General features: G+C 39.2%; 1 protein-coding gene across 4 annotated transcripts in view; it reads right to left on the reverse strand.

Moving 5' to 3' along the window:
• Positions 1 to 17,323, reverse strand: part of mybpc3 (myosin binding protein C3) — a 33,484-nt gene extending 16,161 nt beyond the window's left edge. Inside the window, exons 1-16 of one of the 4 annotated variants that reach the window (XM_026166493.1) lie at positions 17,172 to 17,323; positions 12,223 to 12,318; positions 11,115 to 11,192; positions 10,675 to 10,823; positions 10,087 to 10,204; positions 9,857 to 9,905; positions 9,078 to 9,116; positions 7,467 to 7,526; positions 7,317 to 7,319; positions 6,622 to 6,645; positions 4,834 to 4,997; positions 4,607 to 4,739; positions 3,111 to 3,113; positions 2,870 to 2,994; positions 2,661 to 2,766; positions 40 to 206 (exon numbers count right to left, since the gene is read on the reverse strand). In XM_026166493.1, coding sequence (XP_026022278.1) covers positions 40 to 206; positions 2,661 to 2,766; positions 2,870 to 2,994; positions 3,111 to 3,113; positions 4,607 to 4,739; positions 4,834 to 4,997; positions 6,622 to 6,645; positions 7,317 to 7,319; positions 7,467 to 7,526; positions 9,078 to 9,116; positions 9,857 to 9,905; positions 10,087 to 10,204; positions 10,675 to 10,823; positions 11,115 to 11,192; positions 12,223 to 12,318; positions 17,172 to 17,196 — 1,339 coding nt within the window. In that variant the 5' untranslated portion in view covers positions 17,197 to 17,323. The remainder of the gene's footprint in view (positions 1 to 39; positions 207 to 2,660; positions 2,767 to 2,869; positions 2,995 to 3,110; positions 3,114 to 4,606; positions 4,740 to 4,833; positions 4,998 to 6,621; positions 6,646 to 7,316; positions 7,320 to 7,466; positions 7,527 to 9,077; positions 9,117 to 9,856; positions 9,906 to 10,086; positions 10,205 to 10,674; positions 10,824 to 11,114; positions 11,193 to 12,222; positions 12,319 to 17,171) is intronic. The other 3 variants (XM_026166508.1, XM_026166500.1, XM_026166519.1) reach the window with 3 other exon arrangements.
• Between the last annotated feature and the right edge of the window lie 1,005 nt (positions 17,324 to 18,328).

Raw genomic sequence — 18,328 nt, forward strand, 5'->3', positions numbered from 1 at the left:
AATGGTTCATATGGTTTGTACGGCGTAACTGACACTCACCCTGCACCAGGACTTCTGCCACAGATTCGCCACCGTTTGTTTTAACCTTGTAGTGGCCACAGTCTTCTTTGGTGGCCTCGTTAATGATCAGCACATGCTTGCAGCCGTCTTTCTTGAAGCGATACTTGAAAGATTCGTCTCTTGTCAGCTCCACACCATCTTTCTCCCTGAACAGAAATTAAAACCACAATTAAAATTAATATGATCAACAAACATGGTGAAACGTTTCAGATAAAAAGAGCTAGTTACACTGCTCAACCATTTTTCAGAGGTTGCCTACTTTTGAGGTAAAATGCACTACGTCTTGTGGATGTTGATGTCACTGAATCCTAGTATGACAATTAAAACAGCTAATTGGCTAGACGTTAGATTTTTGTTACATTTTGCATCATATTATGTACAGTACATAATATGTTGCTAGGAAAATGGTAAATAGATGGTGAAACATGTTACTAAACCATGTGCCAACATATGTGGAAATGTAGCATAAGGCAAAATCACAGTAAGTAAGTTGGCACTGCACACTAAATCAAAATCTGAGGATACTTTTCTGTATTTAATCAGTATTTAATTCATCAATCTTTCTCCATTTTGACAAGATCCCCAACACCATTGGCTGAAATGCAGTCCCAAAACCATGACAGAGCCTCCACCGTGCTTTACAGATGGCTGCAGATACTCACTGTTGAAGCTCTCTCCTGACCTCCTCCATATGCACTGATGATTATTTGTACCCACAAATTTTAATATGGATTCATCACTTCATCAGACCTTACTTTCTGTCCAACTGAGGTAAACTCGCTAATCTCAGGCTTCTTTTTATCCTGTTTCACTTCCTCAAGAATGACTTCTTGTCAGCCAAACTTCCACCGAGACCATTTGTGATGAGGATTTGATGAACACTAGACTGATCAACTGAAGGGCCAGTGTCAGGGCTTAGCTGACATTTCCCCTGTATCTTAAGGACACGACTGTGAGATATTGTTAATCTACTGCAGACATTTTTTTAAGGCAGGTTCTTTCTTTTTTTGTCCTCCACTTGCCCAAATTCCTCAGATTTTTTAAGAACACACTGCATACCACGCACCACAAACTACTTATTTTTGCAACAGGCTGCTAGTAACAAAAAGCTTAAAGAGTTACAGTTAAAATTACTTCTTTGCTTAGTTGCCTGCTATGTTTAGACACATGACTGAGTCATCCCTTGAGATAAAAGAGCTTGAATGATTAATATTTCAATGTTAGGTGGTTTAGCACTGACCTGTGGGATGTTTTGACATTTAGAAATTTCATCTGTTTCATCACTTAAAAATATTATGACACACGCGTTGGTTTCATCACTTAGCAACATGTCTGATTATGGTTCAGTGCATTTCATTGGTGAGTTTTTGTGTACTTTTCATAGTATGCGGTGGAACAAAATTTAAAATGTTATTCTGGGTGTTACACTTTAAACAACATGTAACTTTACATTGCAACATTACAGATTTCCTGCTTCCAGAATCCAAGGTCAGAGTACAGGTCAATAGGTGAAATAAAGACAATATCTTAAGTTAGAAAGTTTACATTGCATTTCAGAATTGATCCAATTTGAATTCACATGAGCCCAACTTCAACAAATGGGATACATTGTTTAGTTAGATGGACCATGTACAAATTAATACACATGCCAGTTTGGGCCATTTTTGCAAAAGAATTCAGGTTTGACTATTTGTTTGAAGCATTTTGGCTGCAGTCCTGTGTTATACACTTATTTTATCGCTTTAGCAAAAGTTGGAACTTTCAGATGATTCTCACTTTGTTACAACCACCTGTTTCTTTTTGTTTTTTTGCATTTTAGTTACACAATCACAAATTTCCTTCACTCAATTTACTGGCAGGTTTAGGTCTACTTGCATCACTCCATTAAATACACAAGGTGACCTTTCAGATTAACAGGTAATTCAGGAATACATAGAACCACAGAGAACTGTAATACAGAGGTGGTATATCTTTTATCTGTTATTCTTATTATTGTGTATATTTCCAGTTTCTGTGTTTTATCTGTTGTACAGTGTCCTTGGGTACTTTGAAAGGTGCTATTTTTAAATAAAATGTATTATTATTATTATTATTATTATTATTATTATTATTATTATTATTATTATTATTATTATTATTATATCTGATACATTTAATCTTTGTACTTTGTTTCAATAAACCTACACTGGCCAGACAATAATATCTTGTATACATTTGTAGCAGCAACTTTCTTCTTCGGGTAAAGGTCATGAGGGACATACTGAATGGCTCATGCAACCTTTTCATTGAGATGATAATTCACAGCTTGTAGCAACATTTCACAGTCTCTGAGGCCTGGTATCTACCTGCAGACATGACATCCTCAGATGCCATCTGTGGGGTGTCTGAGCAACTGTTAAGGATCCAGCAAATTAAAAGAGAGCCTAAATTTAACCCGATTAAATATAATTTAATGGTAGATGGCACTTTGAATACTTTTTTATTCAGTCATGATTCATTTATTTTATTTAATAATGATTATTCACTTTTTTTTTATAAATTGGGACATGGATGATCAGTTACTGGCTGCTTAGCCATGAGTGTAAAGAAAAACATCTAACCATTTAACATTTGCTCCTTCCTCTGAGACTTCACACTCTAACTCCACCCGCTCACCCTTCATGACCATCTGATCCTCCAGATTTTTCACTACCAGGACAGGAGGCTCTGCACAAAACAGATAAGAACATGTGATTTAGCTGAACATCTCTGTTTTTGCATACCTGTGCTGGAACGGGTATGCTGTGAATGTTCTCAAAACATCAAATACCTTTAACAAAGAGCTCAGTGGTGCACTTCTCATCTCCCACTTTACAGGAATACGCTGCATCATCTGCCAGGGAGCAGTGGTTGATGGTGAGGTACCGCATGTTGCCAACACTCTCAAATATGTACCTTGACAGGGAGGAAGATTATCACACAATGAAAACACTGTTTTTATTTGTTTTTTAAAACCACAATATAGCGTGTGAGAAGGAAAGGAAATGTTTTGTATTACTTATGACACTTACTTGCTATCGATTTAACCAAATGACGCAATAAAGGCACAAATTAGGGAAGTTGGTCATGGAGAGGCAAAAGAGAGAAATGAAAAACAATCAGTAATATAGTTAAGTATGTTCTTCCTAAAGTTTTGCAACAGAATATAATAAAAAGCCACCCTGAGCATCTTCTAAAATAATTTAAATAGAATTTCAGATGAACAACAACACATTAAAAAGAACTGCAAAATGCAGAAGCAGTGTGTGAAAACTAAGCACAGCCCATGATTCAATAGCTTGTGGAAAGACCATTAGTTGCAATAATGTGAAGTAATCATTTTCGGTATGACTTTATCAGGCTTTCACATTGGTGTGGAGGAATTTTGACTCACTTTTTTGCAACATTAATACAGGTCATTGAGGCTTGTGGGCATTTATTTATGCCCATGAGGTCTGGACTTTGACTGGATTATTGCAACACCTTGATTCTTTTGCTGATCATTGTCCTTTTGCATGCCCCAGTTTTGGCAATTTTGACATATTTGACTCCAGAACACTTTGGTACACAAAGGAGTTTATGGTCGATTCAGTGACTGCAATTCCTGCGGCTGCAAAACAACCCTAAATCATCACCCCCTCCACCACATGGCCAAACATCTTCACTTTGGTCTCGTCTGTCCAGAGGACATTGTTGCAGAAGTCTCGTGGTTTGTTGAGATGCAACTATGCAACCTAATCCATGCTGCCAAGATCTTTTTAGAAAGAAGAGACTTTCTCCTGGCAACCCTTCCAAGCAAGCCAGCCTTGTTCAGTCTTTTTCTGATTGTACTGTAACAAACTTTAGCATTTAACATGTAAGAGTCTGAGTTGTAGTTGTTGGGTTTTTCCAAATTTTCTGCCTTGGGGTGAATTTGATGGGACGTCCACTCGTGGGAAAATCGGCAGCTGTTTTAAATGTTTTACAACTGAATATACGCTTCCCCAATGCAGAATGACAGACTTTAACGTGTTTGAAGTGAAGATTGATGTGCAACAATGATAGCTTCTCTAAGATCTCTGATGTTTTCTTTCCTGCTTCTCATTGTGTTAAAATATATCTGAATGCTCCAGATCTAGAAACTGCCAAAACATCTGCTTTTATAAAGCCGCTCACATTTACCGATGATCAATCAAATTCCTGTGGAAGTGTTACTTAGTTTTTCCACACACTCCTCTCCCATCACACCTTAATCTTTGTTACATAAATACTGACACAGTGTAATATATAATATGTGCTGTTGTTCATCTGACTTTAATTGTATTTAACTAATTTTAAGACCTGCTAAAAACCAGATTATTTTTTTGCAGAGTTATTTAAAACTTTAGAAATAAAACAGCGTTCACTTTCTCATTCAGAAGGCTGCATGCATTTTAAGTATCCCTCAGCTCACCCTGCAAACTGAGGCATGAGGCCCTGATTAAGATAAAATACTTGCATCTATAAAAATAAAACTTAGCAAAGGTGCACAGGTAAGGTGTATTCAGACCTTCCAGTTGGTTGAATTTCTTGCCCGTTTTTCAGCCACTTCACCTCAATATCTGAATTGGCAACCTCAACAGCCAGTTTTATTTTGTGGCCCTTTGACACTTGGTAGGCAGGATCCAGCTTTTTGAGGAAAGCTGTGTTTCAGAGCATAAATAAAATAAAATAATCAGTCTCTGTTAGGTTTTCATTTAAATTGTGTTAGTTTTGCTACTATCTCAGTGCACCAACCTTCACTTTTCTTTTCATCTTTCTTCATCTTCTTCAGCCTCTTGAGCATGCCCCTCAGGTCGGTGATTCCGTACTGAAAAGCAATCTTTTCATATTCAGTAGGAGGAGCCTGGCTGAGGATGTTCCACACATCCACATCGGTCTCTGTGTGCACCTGCACGGTTCTAACACACAAAGACAGAGATGTTAAAACCACTCGAGTGACACAAATAAGTGAAAAGAAGCAGGCTGTTAAAACAGGGACAGTCACTGTAACACACTGGCAAAACTGACACAGTCAGATTCATTGATATCGCATGCATCAGTTCATTATTCGATACTGAAAAACTAACAAGCAACCGCTCAAGAGTCATTTTAGTAGATTGTTTACAGACTTGTAGCTAACGATTAGCTTAAACAGATCGATATCGATTGTGTTTTGTAATCTCCTGTTGTGTCATTATGGGCTTGATCTCATTTTGTAGTTATTGTAAAGCTAATTTCAAGAATTTAGGAGTATTACAAACTACAAGAACAAAATTACTGAGCCACCTGAGAAAGGCTTTCTATGAAGCTCCCCATGCACATTTTTTGTGCTGCTGTTAATGGACAGTTTCTCATAGAGCACTTTTTTGTCCTACTTAGGCATTCAAAGTGCATTGTACAACATGTCTCATTTACAGACACATTTAAACGAGCATTTTTTCCCCTCGCCTAAATGCTTTCTCTCTCATGTTCATTCTTCAACTCAGGGTTCAATATCAAACTTGAGCAGCCAGGGATTTTATGACTAACCTTCCAGTTAGTCGATGACTTGCTCTACCTCCTGAACCACAGCCCTGTACCCTGCTTCATAACAATGTATTATCTTCGCTACTAAATTACATTTGGTAGTGAAGACAACAAAAAACTTGATGATTGAAAAAAAGGTTAAAGTGGTGGTGAAGGCATGGCAAGAGTTTGACTTACTTGTAGTACTATATTTCCATATATACCTACTTTGTATTTCTTCTTCTTCTTTTTTTACTTTTTAAAATTTTATGTGAACTTATTTATTTATTTGGTTATGTTTAGGCACCTAAACTACTTGCCTAACCCCATTAAATAAAGAACTGGCTGCCAGAAAAGAGGCAGAAATAATATAGATAAAAGAAATAGAGAAAACAGCTTTCCCTTGCACCATAATTGAGGCCTGAAATTCATTACTTTTATACAGTCCAGTTGCGCTGCTCACCTTCCATATGAGAGTGTCACTGTTAATAAAAGTTATAGATGTGAAAAACTATGAGATGCTTAAATTTCCCTAGCAAATATGATCCCCATTAAACATTAATATCAACATATTTGTATCAAAATAAGATAAAATGTGCATTTTCTTTTTCTTTAGAGCAGTTTCACTACAAATGAGAATGTCTCCTTTTCATACCTTGGATCTAAGCTGTGCACACTGCTTGTGTACCTCTGTGTACCTGTCATCTGTTTCCTTGTTGCTTACTTGCTGCTGATGTCTTGTTTGGTGTGAGACTGCCTCCTGAGTAAAGTTTTGTTTAACTCTGTCTGCCTGCTCTGTGCATCATGTAATGGGGAATTATTATGCATTTGTTTTATATACTGTCAAAATGACTGACTCTTGCTTATGCTTCTGTAATAGACTAGCAGCACTTAATCAGCTAAGAATGATCGTGATTTCAGCGTTACTATTAATTATTGCAGTCAAATGTTTGCTGTCATGGGGGAAAAAAAACACGTAACACAGAACAACAAGAAGTTTCCCAGTGACATTCAGACAACGTGTCAGCAGTTTCTTACCGATTTGAGGGTTTTAAGAAACTGCTGCTCATTCAGAGGTAGAACCCAAGAGGCAAATATGGCAAAACAAACCAGAAAAGTTAAAACACAGCATTTCAAAAGCAATGCAATCAGCAAATTAGAAATATGCTTTTAAAGCACATTAAATATCATTACAATGGTTAAAATGCACTGAAGCAATCGTGCACACGCTAAACCTGAGTCACAACGTCAGTCAAAAATGACTCATATGCTAACAAAGCATGCATTGTTAGGATTTTAACACAGGGTTTGCTCATAGTGAGGCATATATGCGGATTTTAGGGATGTGACATGTGTTAACCCCGAAGACTTTCAAAGAAAAATGTAGGTGCACGGAGGTGGAAGTATTGTCAGACTTATTATAGACTGAGTGAAATGATCTTCGGGGCTGTGACAGTGGTGAGCAGGGGATTTATTTAAAGTGTCAGGAAAAACAATGGGATCTGACAAAGTGACTCAGGATGTTATGTGATGGAAAATCATGTGTATACGTTTAAAAAATGGTAACACTTTTTTCTATTCTGCGTGACAGACAAATGTATAAGCTCGGAAACAATGAACACATCATGCCACCTTAAATTATCACTGTGCATTGTTAGTTTGTGTTCAGGCTTATTTGGTTGCAGATCCGTGATCATTCCAACTTTTAGTTTGCAAATGCAGAAGTAGCTTACTCTCTGAAGATGCAAGGAGATCCAGAAGGAATGAAAGCGTGAGAGTTTTAGATTATAAAGGGCAACCCCCCCCCCAAAAAAAACAACAACAAAAGCTGAAAGACTATAAATAATTAGAATTTTTTTGTTTATTAGTTTGTAATTGCTTACCTCTTTTTTAATAGAGTACTGAAGTCCAGCTCTCCTGAGTCATCATTTCCGTCTGTGCTACTGCAGGAATCAGAAAATATCAACAACCCAGTAGGTTACCTTTTTCTCATTTCTTCAATAAGTAAATGTTATTACTAAACAGAAATAGTCTATTTTAAATAAAACAAATCCACATTCCCAGACTCGGTAAATCATTTCCTGTTTACTCGAATATGCAAGGGAGAGACTTGCATATCAAAATGTTGGAAGAAAAAAAACTGGATTGGACACGCCGAAACTAAAAGAAAACAAATGGAAAGATGTGAAGTGCAGGCAGATGTTTTTGTCTGGAAAGACAGATGTTGCCATGTTTAAGGAAGCAGCTTTCATTTTGGGAAATACACATTTATTTATGCTGGTGTAGTCAGGGGGGTCGGGGTCTGTTTGGTCCAGTTATTGTAGGTGGAAACTTATCCACAAAGCTCCACAAATACTGCATACCGGCTTCATGAGTCCAGCCGGACTCGAAGCAGACTTGGAAAAGTTTAACAGGAATAACTGCTCAACTGTGGTGCCCACAGCTGCCAGTGTGCATCTGAATGTGACTATAATCCCTGCTGAAACTCAAATAGTTTACTGCATGGAAGTTTAGAAATTACACAAGATGGTGTTCTTGTTTTTGCGGAATGGCTGTATCTGTCTTATACCAGCATCTTTTAACAAAGAGCAAAACAGCAAAGCCAGTCATGCCTAAGGCATCGAGGCAAGCCGTTTACATCTCCTTCCATTCTTGTTACATTAGGATAACTTTACTTCATTTCTGGAAACAAAGTCAAAAAGTTGTATTTCCCAAAACTATAGAACTGTTCTTCAAGCCATGAGCAGCAGCATTCATTCACGCAAGAACAAAGCAAAACACTGAAGGTTAAAGCAAACACAAGTCACCGTACGGTATAGGCTCTGTTTGCTGCTCATGAGTGGGATAACAGATAAAAACAAGGGCTCAGTAGACGTGACTGTGTATTTGTCTCCTGACTGTGACCCGGCAGCAGGATTAGAAGGTGAGTCTCTGGTTTATGCGGTGGAGTTACAACACACCATAGCTGCACTTCCTCTGTGTGGCAACCCCTTATGGAAGAGCTCGGCTACTGAAAAGCCTGTGTCTTAGCACATCCTGCACTTTCAGTATGATCAAACCACCGTCCAATTTCACTCTGCCATGTAGCTGTTTGTGCAGCTGGCTTTGGTGTTTTGATGAAGACCCAGGAGGAGATCAGAGGGAGCTGACAGATGCAACTAGCGGCATGTCACTTAACAGTTTAATAGCTCAAATCTCCACATATGGAGAGCCGAAGATTAACACAATCGCAGCTATAATTAGCAGTTGCATTCTGGATTTTGAATTTGAGTCCCACACTTAGCTCTCTCTCAAGGTCTTCCTTCTGTTGTCGTTCTCAAAAATCTGCAAAAGGGAGGCCGTATCATTCACAACACTGGGTTTGTTTGGCAGAGAAAAGGCAGGCTGCAGAAGAGAGAGGAGTCTCTGATCTGCATCCTGATTTCTCTGTTCTTTAACAAAGTCCTCAGAGTTTGAATACAGGCCTCAATTGCTGCAACAAACACTTTTACTACCTTGCTCCTGGTCCACTTCTCTTCTTACCGCCTTCACTCCTGACAGGTTAGCATTTCCACAGTTATTTTTCACAGACAGCAATAATCCACTGCAGTTTATTAGCAACTGTACTTGTGCATTGACTTTATAATGTACTGAGTCCTCGCTATCATACACAAAGCTGACGGCAAAGTGATGGCTGCAGTTTTGTTCCCCATTGACTCTGATTTAAAGCATGTGCAAAAATATATCTGCCTATGGGTACTTAAGTGGTTTTCAGTGTTTCTGTTATCTACCGAAAACATGCAGAAGTAATTAATCCAGCTCATCTAATGAAATAATTCAGTCCTTCCTTTAAATAGCCATCTTTAGACTGTTTAGAAATATTCTGTATTTTTCTACAGAGGGCAAAAACTGGTTTGTTCATATGAAACAAATCCAAAATAAAATGGTTTTCTGATTATAAAACGAGATTACAGAAAACAGATCACAAAAAATGTATCAAAATGTACCCTTCACATATGACAATATTTCACTTTTATTAAAATATAGTCAGCCTGGTAATACAAAATTGAAGAAAAAGTGTGACTGATTACTGGATTATAAATAGTTTTATAAAGGGAATGTGAATTTTATAGCTGTGACATTAAAGAAATGGGATGAGGAAGTTAAACTCTCAATGAACAACTCATATAAACAATTTACTTTTTAAAATCTTTTTAAAAATGTCACATCACTTTGTTTATTCTTGGAATGACATATATTATTATTTAATTAAATTTTTTAAAATAAAACTTACGTGCGTCTGAAAGCTGCTCTTATATCCAGGCCCTCTGGAGCACGAGCCTCTGAAAGAAAGTGTCCAATACCATAAATCACTGTGGTGCATGTATACATGTATATATATATGTTTGTGTGTGTGTGTGTGTGTGTGTGTGTGTGTGTGTGTGTGTGTGTGTGTGTGTGTGTGTGTGTGTGTGTGTATGTATTATAAAAAGAGGGTCACATTAATAAAATAAGGACACTCACCATGAACAGTGAGGTCAAAGTTGCAGCTGTCAAACTTATCCTTGGATGAAACCTCACATCTATAACCTCCAGCAAAGTTAGCCTTGGCAGCAATGATGTGCATCTCAAATGTGTAGACCTGCAATCACATGTGTGCAAAGAGATGTGAGATTTAATGTGTTTGGAGATATAATGTGTTTTGCTGTGTGTATGTGGGATGTTTTTAGGAAGGTGTCTGCTGATTTTCCCTGCCTCCTTTCCTTTGAAATCTCTAAGTTTCCCTGAAGTTCTGGGTTTCCGAACAGGTTAGATGTGTCACTGCTGTGTCATTACCTCGAAGATAGCGTGCCTGTGGTTTGTCGTGCTTTCAGGATAAATGCCTGAGGCAAGATGTTGCCCAACTGAGAGTGAGAAGGGCAGGACTTGCAAAACATGTCGGTTGCTTCAGCGTGAAATGCTACATATTCCAGCCTTAAGGTCATTTTAGTGACAAACAACATGAGCCCTTGCGTTTGTGTGTTCCTTGAACGGAAGCATAGCTTTTACCATATGTTATTCCAAATTTCTTCTAGTGTTGCTTGTTGTGATGTCTTTTTAGCATTAGCCCACCTTGGTGTTGCGGTCATATGTCTCCTTCAGTTGCAGGTGTTTTCCAGACTTGCTGGCAAGGTCCATCCACTTCCCTTTGAACCATTTGACCGTGGGTTTCTTCAGCAGCGACTCAGCGTTCACTTTAGCCACAAAAGTGATGTTTTCACCTGTGTGAAAACAAGGCTTGGATTTGATTCTCATATCTGATGGCATCTTTGCCTTTTCTACAAATGATCATCTTACTGAGCGCACATTATACACATTACATTCATTGTGCGATATAGCTTCTTTTTGTTTTTTATTAAAAGGATACAATATTCTACTTTTTAAGTATTTTCATTACAAGTATCTTTGCTTTTGTGTGTCCACCCTTCCTATACATAGCTGGTTAATTATGTGGGATTAGATTAAGGATTAAATGTATTTAATTTTATATCCTGTATTTTGAAGCCACTCACCTACAGTGACTTCTCCACTCTGAGGTTTCTCTGTGAAGAGTCCAGTCAGGTCCTGTCTGGTGTCTGGAGGATGTGCATCTGAAAACCGACGGGATTAAAATACAATGCTACAGCATAAACTTCAATTATAAAAATGTTTGGGTTTTTCATTATGTTGAAAATAGCACATGATTAGCTTAGCTCTGAGAGTTAAGGCAAACCTATCATGGTCCTGGGCTGCTGACCCAATCTTTTTTATATTTCGGTCCCTCGTGTTCTGTTTATGATCCTCGGGGTCATTCCTAAATTGTTTATTATTGTTTTGTTTTTCAGCTTTGTGCATGTTAATTCGTGTTCACGCTTGGGTTTTTAGTTTCAGTTACTGTTGTGGTCACTATATTGTTCCTCATGTCAGGTTGTCAAGTCTCTGTGTGTGGCTGTTGTTGTGCCTGTGTTACTTCCTGTTTTATTGTGGTAGTCTCTCATCTCTTGTCTTGTCCAGTTCAGCTGTATGTCCTCTTTGCCCCAATCATCCCTCTGCATCTGTCTTGTCTTAGTCGCCTTTTGCCCTTTGTTGAGTAAACTTGCTCACTGTCTTTGAGGTTCATTCTAATGTTTTCTGGCAACTTTTCACTGGCAAATGTTTGGATTTGCTGATTGTTTGAGGTTATTTCCTGTGTCCTGTATTTGCCTCCTTAATGCACTTGTCACATAGAGGCACATGACATAAACCATTCAACTTTCTGCTGTTGTTGTTAAATAGAATATGACAATTTTTGATCTGACATTACTCTACTACAGTAAAAATAAATGTGAAATCCTCTTTAAAAGAAGGTCATTAAAAAGTCTGAGGGGTCCTGTATTTATTCACCCTGCTACATGGAATTACAGGACCTTGGAGACCTTTTCTTTAAACATAGCATGTGCAAAACTTAAAATAGCATCCAGGCAATGCCTTTTCTTACAAATGGCAGCTGTTTTCAAAGTCTTTGTGGAGTACACATGTACAGTTATGGGATATTTGGGGGCATTTTTGAGCATTCGGGGAATGATTTTCACAGCATATTTTATAAAAATGGACAGCTGGTAAGAGAACAAAGGAATCACTGAGTGATAAAAATGAACTTACCCTCAGCTTGTGCTGGGGCAGGAGTTTCTTCTTGTACTGGGGCTACTGCAGGCTGAGAAGGGGCTTGTTCTGGTTTTCCATCAGCAGGGGCCTCAGCTGAAGATAGCAAGAAACATTTGAGAGGCACAGAGAAACGACAATCATACGTTTAGTCCATTCACTGTTCCCCTCTCAACAAAGAATCAGCTCCAAACAGTGAGTTTTTAGTCTTTGAAACAACATAAATAATACGAGAGGTGAAAACATTTTTGTGTTTTGTCAACAAAAACTCTCTGGCCAACATTCATCCATTCGCTTCCGCTTATCATTTTCAGGGTCGCGGGGGGCGCTGGAGCCTATCCCAGCTGTCATAGGGCGAGAGGCGGAGTACACCCTGGACAGGTCGCTAGTCTGTCGCAGGGCTAACACACTGGGACAGACAACTATTCGCACTCACATTCACTCCTGCATTCACACCTATGGGCAATTTAGATTTTTCAATTAACCTATCTCCACAAAGGTATCTGGCCAACATTCATCACCAAAATATTTTTATCTTATCATTTTTTAAAGGCCCGCTGACTTTCCATGTGTTATCAGCTGCCTCTCATGCCTTTCCTCAGTGCCAGTCAAGTGGTGGTTACTCATGAGGAAATAATGCGTTGGTGTGGGTCAAGGTCGTCATGCAAACAGAGTAAAGGTGGCTTTGATATGAGCCCCAGACAGCTGTGGCCAGTCCCTTATAGCACACTGGGCACTTTGGCCGCTGTCTTTCTTTGACATTTGTTTACATCTTACTAAAGCCAAAGGGCCACACTGATAAACGAACACAAATGCAATAGCACAAATGTTGCTCCGTGACACACTTGGCAATCATCTCAATGTACATTAGAGTGCTGTGCAGGTGCGATAAAATACAGGACAAAAGGAGTGAAGTTAAACGAGTGAGTAGGTGTGTTCACGGCCTCAAATGAAGAGCTGGACTTTTTGGGAAATAAACTTGCTGTTGTAATATCATTTGTATTTAGAGACAACAGTCCCCAGGACACAGGCATGCAACTAACTGAAGGAAGCTGTGTAATTTCTAGTCACGTTACAACGAGTCATCCGACCACTGGCTTGGATGACTTCTCTCTCTCTCTCCACCATCTGTTATGTACAATTTAAGTCTTACTGAAACAACATGAAGGCCTGTTTCCAGTTATAGCGACAAAGCCAAATGTCACAGACCCTTACGCCAGCTGACTAGTGTTCAAGTCCCTTCTGGGACAATTATTTTTGATTTAGTGGACCACGTAGGTTCTCATGTAGTTTCAGTAGGATCTTTTGATGTGTTAAAAAATCACAATGTCATGTTTGGGGAAAACACAGTGTGACGACACTCAAGCTTTTAAAGTCCCTTAATACAGAGCTTTCCGTTCAGGGAACCAGGCTTGAATGTCATAGATTTGTTCTAATGAGCCAACAGCTGATCACGTTGTGACTCCAGCAGGGACGGGGGCAGCAGGGTTACTGAAATCCAACAGAACACAAAACAAGTTTTTAAGTTGATTACTCTAGCCCCATAAGAATGCCTCTCCTAAGTTTGTATGCACAACTACAAAACATATTTAACCACATAACAATTGGCCACTTCTGAGGGTCTAAACCTTTATAGATGTCTCTTTTTAAAAAAGGTCAAGACAAAGTTCGACACAGTCATTTCTGGTTCCCCAGCAACTTCACAGTGAGCTATAGAGGTGCCCTTTCATGCACAGGTGGTCTGATGTTTTTTTTTAATCTTTGGACCGAGTCAAGGTAGCTGCCCTTAATACAGTATGAGTTATATGCTAAGCCAGCTGTCTGCTGACTATAACCTTGAATCTAGCTGTCAAATACGAGAGTTTCATCAATCTTCTAACTTAATTCTCGACAGGAAAAGAAATGATGCATTCCCCAAAATGTCAAACTGATCCTTTTAAAGCAAACATCTCTCAAATGCACAGCATACAAGCTGTTTCAGAGATCTGGTTTTGAGTACTGTCAGAGGGTGCTGTCAGAATGTGCAGAAACATCAAGTGCATGCAGTGTGTCAACTATTTACTGCTTCAGTGGTTTTCTGCATCGAGTGCTCCATTTTGCTTTGTGCACAGTGATGACATTACAGCCCGTAGGTGAGCACACAGAGACCTCAAATGCACAGCAGCAGCATCGCAATCTCCCACCTGGTTGAGACACCACCTTCAATTCAAATTTGACCTTTGAGCCCCCAGCGATCACTGCGTAGACACTGGCGTCTTCTTTGGTAATAACTTTTATAGTGAGCGAGTGCTTGTTCCCGTCGGCTGCAATAATGTATTTGCTGTCGCTGGCAATGTCCTTTGAGTTGCACTGCCATTTTACTTTAGCGTCTGGCTTTTCGGTCTCTGCCTCAAAGATCACAGAGGACCCCTCTTCTGCCTCTTGAGTCTTTGGTTTCCTGGCAAATGCTGAAACTGGGGAGGGTGGGTTGGAAATTAAAAGCAAACCTTTGATGTGTCAATTTAACTTTCTTTCTTTAAAGCTCATATGCTGCCAGGCCAGCAGTGAACACAGATACCATCATCTCACCGACAATTCAGTGATTAGAATTTGATCATGCTGTAAAAACACTAAATGACAAATATCTGTGAGATTTGACATTATTTAAACTTTTTTTCATCTGGTTAATTTCTCTCTGCTCAAAAAACAAAGATCATGCCCGAAGAAATTCTGAAGAAAGAACAAGACATATGGGGGCAACAATAAGTATGAATATGTCAGCAAAGCTAGAAGAGTCATGAGCTCAGCATGGCTGCCCAGGGTGAAAAATGTTGTACAGTCCACAGCACACTGGGTGGGGCTAACTGAAAACCAATAAATTTGCCTTTTGCCACTCCACACAGATCCTGTCAGAGCACAAACATCAAGTTAGAAGACAAAAATGAATTCTGGAGCACATTCTGGAACGTGAACAAGCATTAACAGTGCTGTACTGTATGTGTACAAGCTAAACACTTTTAATCTGAAAGACTGAAAAAATTTCTTCAGCAACTCTTAAGTGTTTGTCATCTTTACAAGAAGCCTAAAAACAGGGAGCGTGACTGACACGACTGACTGACATGTTTAATGGTTTAACGGTTATGAATCGCACACTTTGTGCTGGCGTAATGCAGGCGGACAGTCTTCAGCGAGTCCTCACCAAACCACACACAAACCAAAAAAAGAAAAAAAAAAGCCCTCCACATGTTAACAGATGGCCCCGCAAGTATGAGTTTAAATATAGGATGCATATGTACTGGACTAATAAATGAGGCTGGCAGGCTTAAGCTGCAACAGGGGTTGCAGGTATCATAGTTGAGGGATTAGCTGGATGCTATTTTTGTGACTTTAAAGGGAGAGGAAGAATAATGTGCCCTTCTTGTCATGTTGTCAATCATCTGTACTGTTCTAATTTTCATACTGCTGTCTGGCTTTAAGGTCAAATAGACTCCCTTGAGTTTTATTTTTAGAGAATTTTAGTAATTGTAAAGCTGATTAGTGGTCTTTTAAACCTAATTTCACCTTATTTTTGGATATGTTTAGCAAATTATTTCAGCTGAATCTCACGATGACCGGGTTAAATGTTGGCATTTACAGTTTAATCTCTGTTTAATTCAATCACATTAACAAGTGATTAGTGTTAAAGGTTAGGATTGAGCTGAATGCACCTTCTGCAGCCAAATGTGTTCATTTATATATTATTACAGCTTTTCTTAATGTTGTTGCTGTATTTATTCTTGTCTTTAAATGTTTGACTGAAAACAATCTTATTGACCGCACTGTACTGATAGTAATTGTCAGTAATGTTATGGGCTCAAGACAATTTGTCCTGAACAAGTCCTTGACACTAAAGGTCTTAACACACGCACACAAGCTTGGCCATTTGGGCTGCACTCTTTGTCATCGGATATGTGACATGTCAGGCTTCTCGCTCCTCAAGCGGCCATTCATTTCCCACTCAAGAGCGCAAAGAAAACTGTGGAAAGTCATTTGTCAAGTTGGAATCCTGCGGGGCATTTTTGGATCAGTGAATCATTTTGTGAATGCAGTGATGCTGGAAATGTGACAGTGTCGATTTCACATCAGACGATGTTTCCACCTGCGCCGCGAGATTTGTAAGTGAGCTACTGACGAGACCAAAAAGGGCTTCAAGTTCAGAGTGTTTTCTGATGAGAAACAACAACTGCATGCACACGAATGTAGTAGGTTCTGATTTTCCCTTCCTGGCTACATGATGGCTGATAAAGCATTTTAATAAAGGCACTTGTGGCACCTTAATAAGCCATGGAATATATTTAAATTTGAGGGGATGGAAGAAGAATACTGCTACTTTACTTGGTCAACTGCATTACACATCTTTAAGCTGTACAAAGTGAACATATTGAACCACCTTTCATTTAATAATCATGAAAAGGAAGAGCTACATTTTCTTTATGTTTTCCAAATGTCATTTCTCAGTTACACAGGTTAAAGTCATTGCGTGGGAATAAATAAGCTTTATATTTAAAATGATGTTTTAAGTCTGTTTAGAAAACTTTTCATATAAAAACACTATGAACAAAAAACAAAGGCTGTGTCACCGTCTATAACGAAAATGATATGCAGGTATTTGGCAGGCAGTTTAGTTGTGGTTCATTGCTTAAGAGGGGTGTGGCCCATCTCAGCTTTTTCTCACATGTACTTTTTACACATGTCTTGCCATATTGTTGTTCTTCTGACTAGATATTAAGGTAGAACGTGGTAATATCACAATAAAGAGTGTATCTAAAAGTTTACAGTTATTAAGAGAACTCATATCTATGGCAAACCTTTTGATTCATGGATTAGTTTGCTCAAAGCAGGCATGTGACAGAACAGTAGGAACATTAAATAAGATGAGAAATAAATTGCTCCATCTTTGTTTGCTAAGGTAGTCGAATATGTCCACTTACTTGGTTTTTTGACTGGCTCTGGCATCCTGATCAATCTCCTCTCTTCAAATTGTGTGACTCTTTGCTCCCAAACAGTCTGCTGTCTGTCTCAACACCCCCTGCCTTTAATAGTGGGCCTCTTTCCAAAAATGCCTCCCCTCCTTCCATGAACCATCCCACCTCTTGTGCCATTTTTGCTAGTCCTAAGCCAGTGTCCGCAGACACCACTCCACTCCTACAGCCCATTCCAGCAGTGACCCAGCCCCCACTTCCCAGCCCACCGCCTGTCACCGGTCACGTCTGACCAAGGGCTATATTTCAACCATCCTTTCCTCCTGCACCTCGGCTGAATGATAGGCCTTGAGAGGGAGGGGAAGAGATGTAACGCAGTAGTTTATATTTAGCACTTTGATTCCAAAAAAAGTCTGCTCTGCCCACATCTGTTCTGCCTCCTGTTAGCCTGTATGTCTAAGAGTTAAAACTACAAATAGAGAGACAAACTCTAGTTTGTTTTTTGTTTTTTTTAATGGATAAGGTCTTTAACTGGTCTGTGTCTTGGACACACATGCATGGCAATCTTGTTGTTTTTTGGCAGCAACTGAGCCATGAGGTTGTCGAGCAAATACAAAGTTGCTTGATCCCTTTAGGGGCCACCGAGGTGGATCATCTGCCTCAATTTCACTCTATCTCTAGCATCTTCCTCCTTAACATGTCCTCCTTAACTACACCCATGAATCTTCACTGTGTTCTTCCTCTTTTCAGCTCCATCTTCAACATGCCGTGTTGAATATATTCACTATCCCTCCATCAAAGCCTTGTCTCTTCATCTCTAAACTGCTCACCCTGAACTGTCCCTCTGATGTACTTATTTCTAATCCTGTCTGTTCCCGTCACTCTCAATGAAAATCTTCAGCTCTGCCTCCTTTTTGTTAATGCCACATACATCATACCATAATTCTACCCCTCGAAGCATTGCTGTTACACCTTTCTCCCTGTCCTGCTTCTACAAACATTTATTCCTCTTTTCTCCACAGCATACCTCCACCTGCCCAGGTTCTCTTCCACCTGCATCTTACTCCCACTACAGATCAAAATCTCAACTGCAAACATCATAGTTCAGTAATGTAATTCCACCCACACCTTGAACCCATCTGTCACTCTTACTACACACCTCACTA

Source organism: Astatotilapia calliptera, chromosome 1 (assembly GCF_900246225.1).
Source record: "Astatotilapia calliptera chromosome 1, fAstCal1.2, whole genome shotgun sequence".
NCBI lineage: Eukaryota > Metazoa > Chordata > Actinopteri > Cichliformes > Cichlidae > Astatotilapia > Astatotilapia calliptera.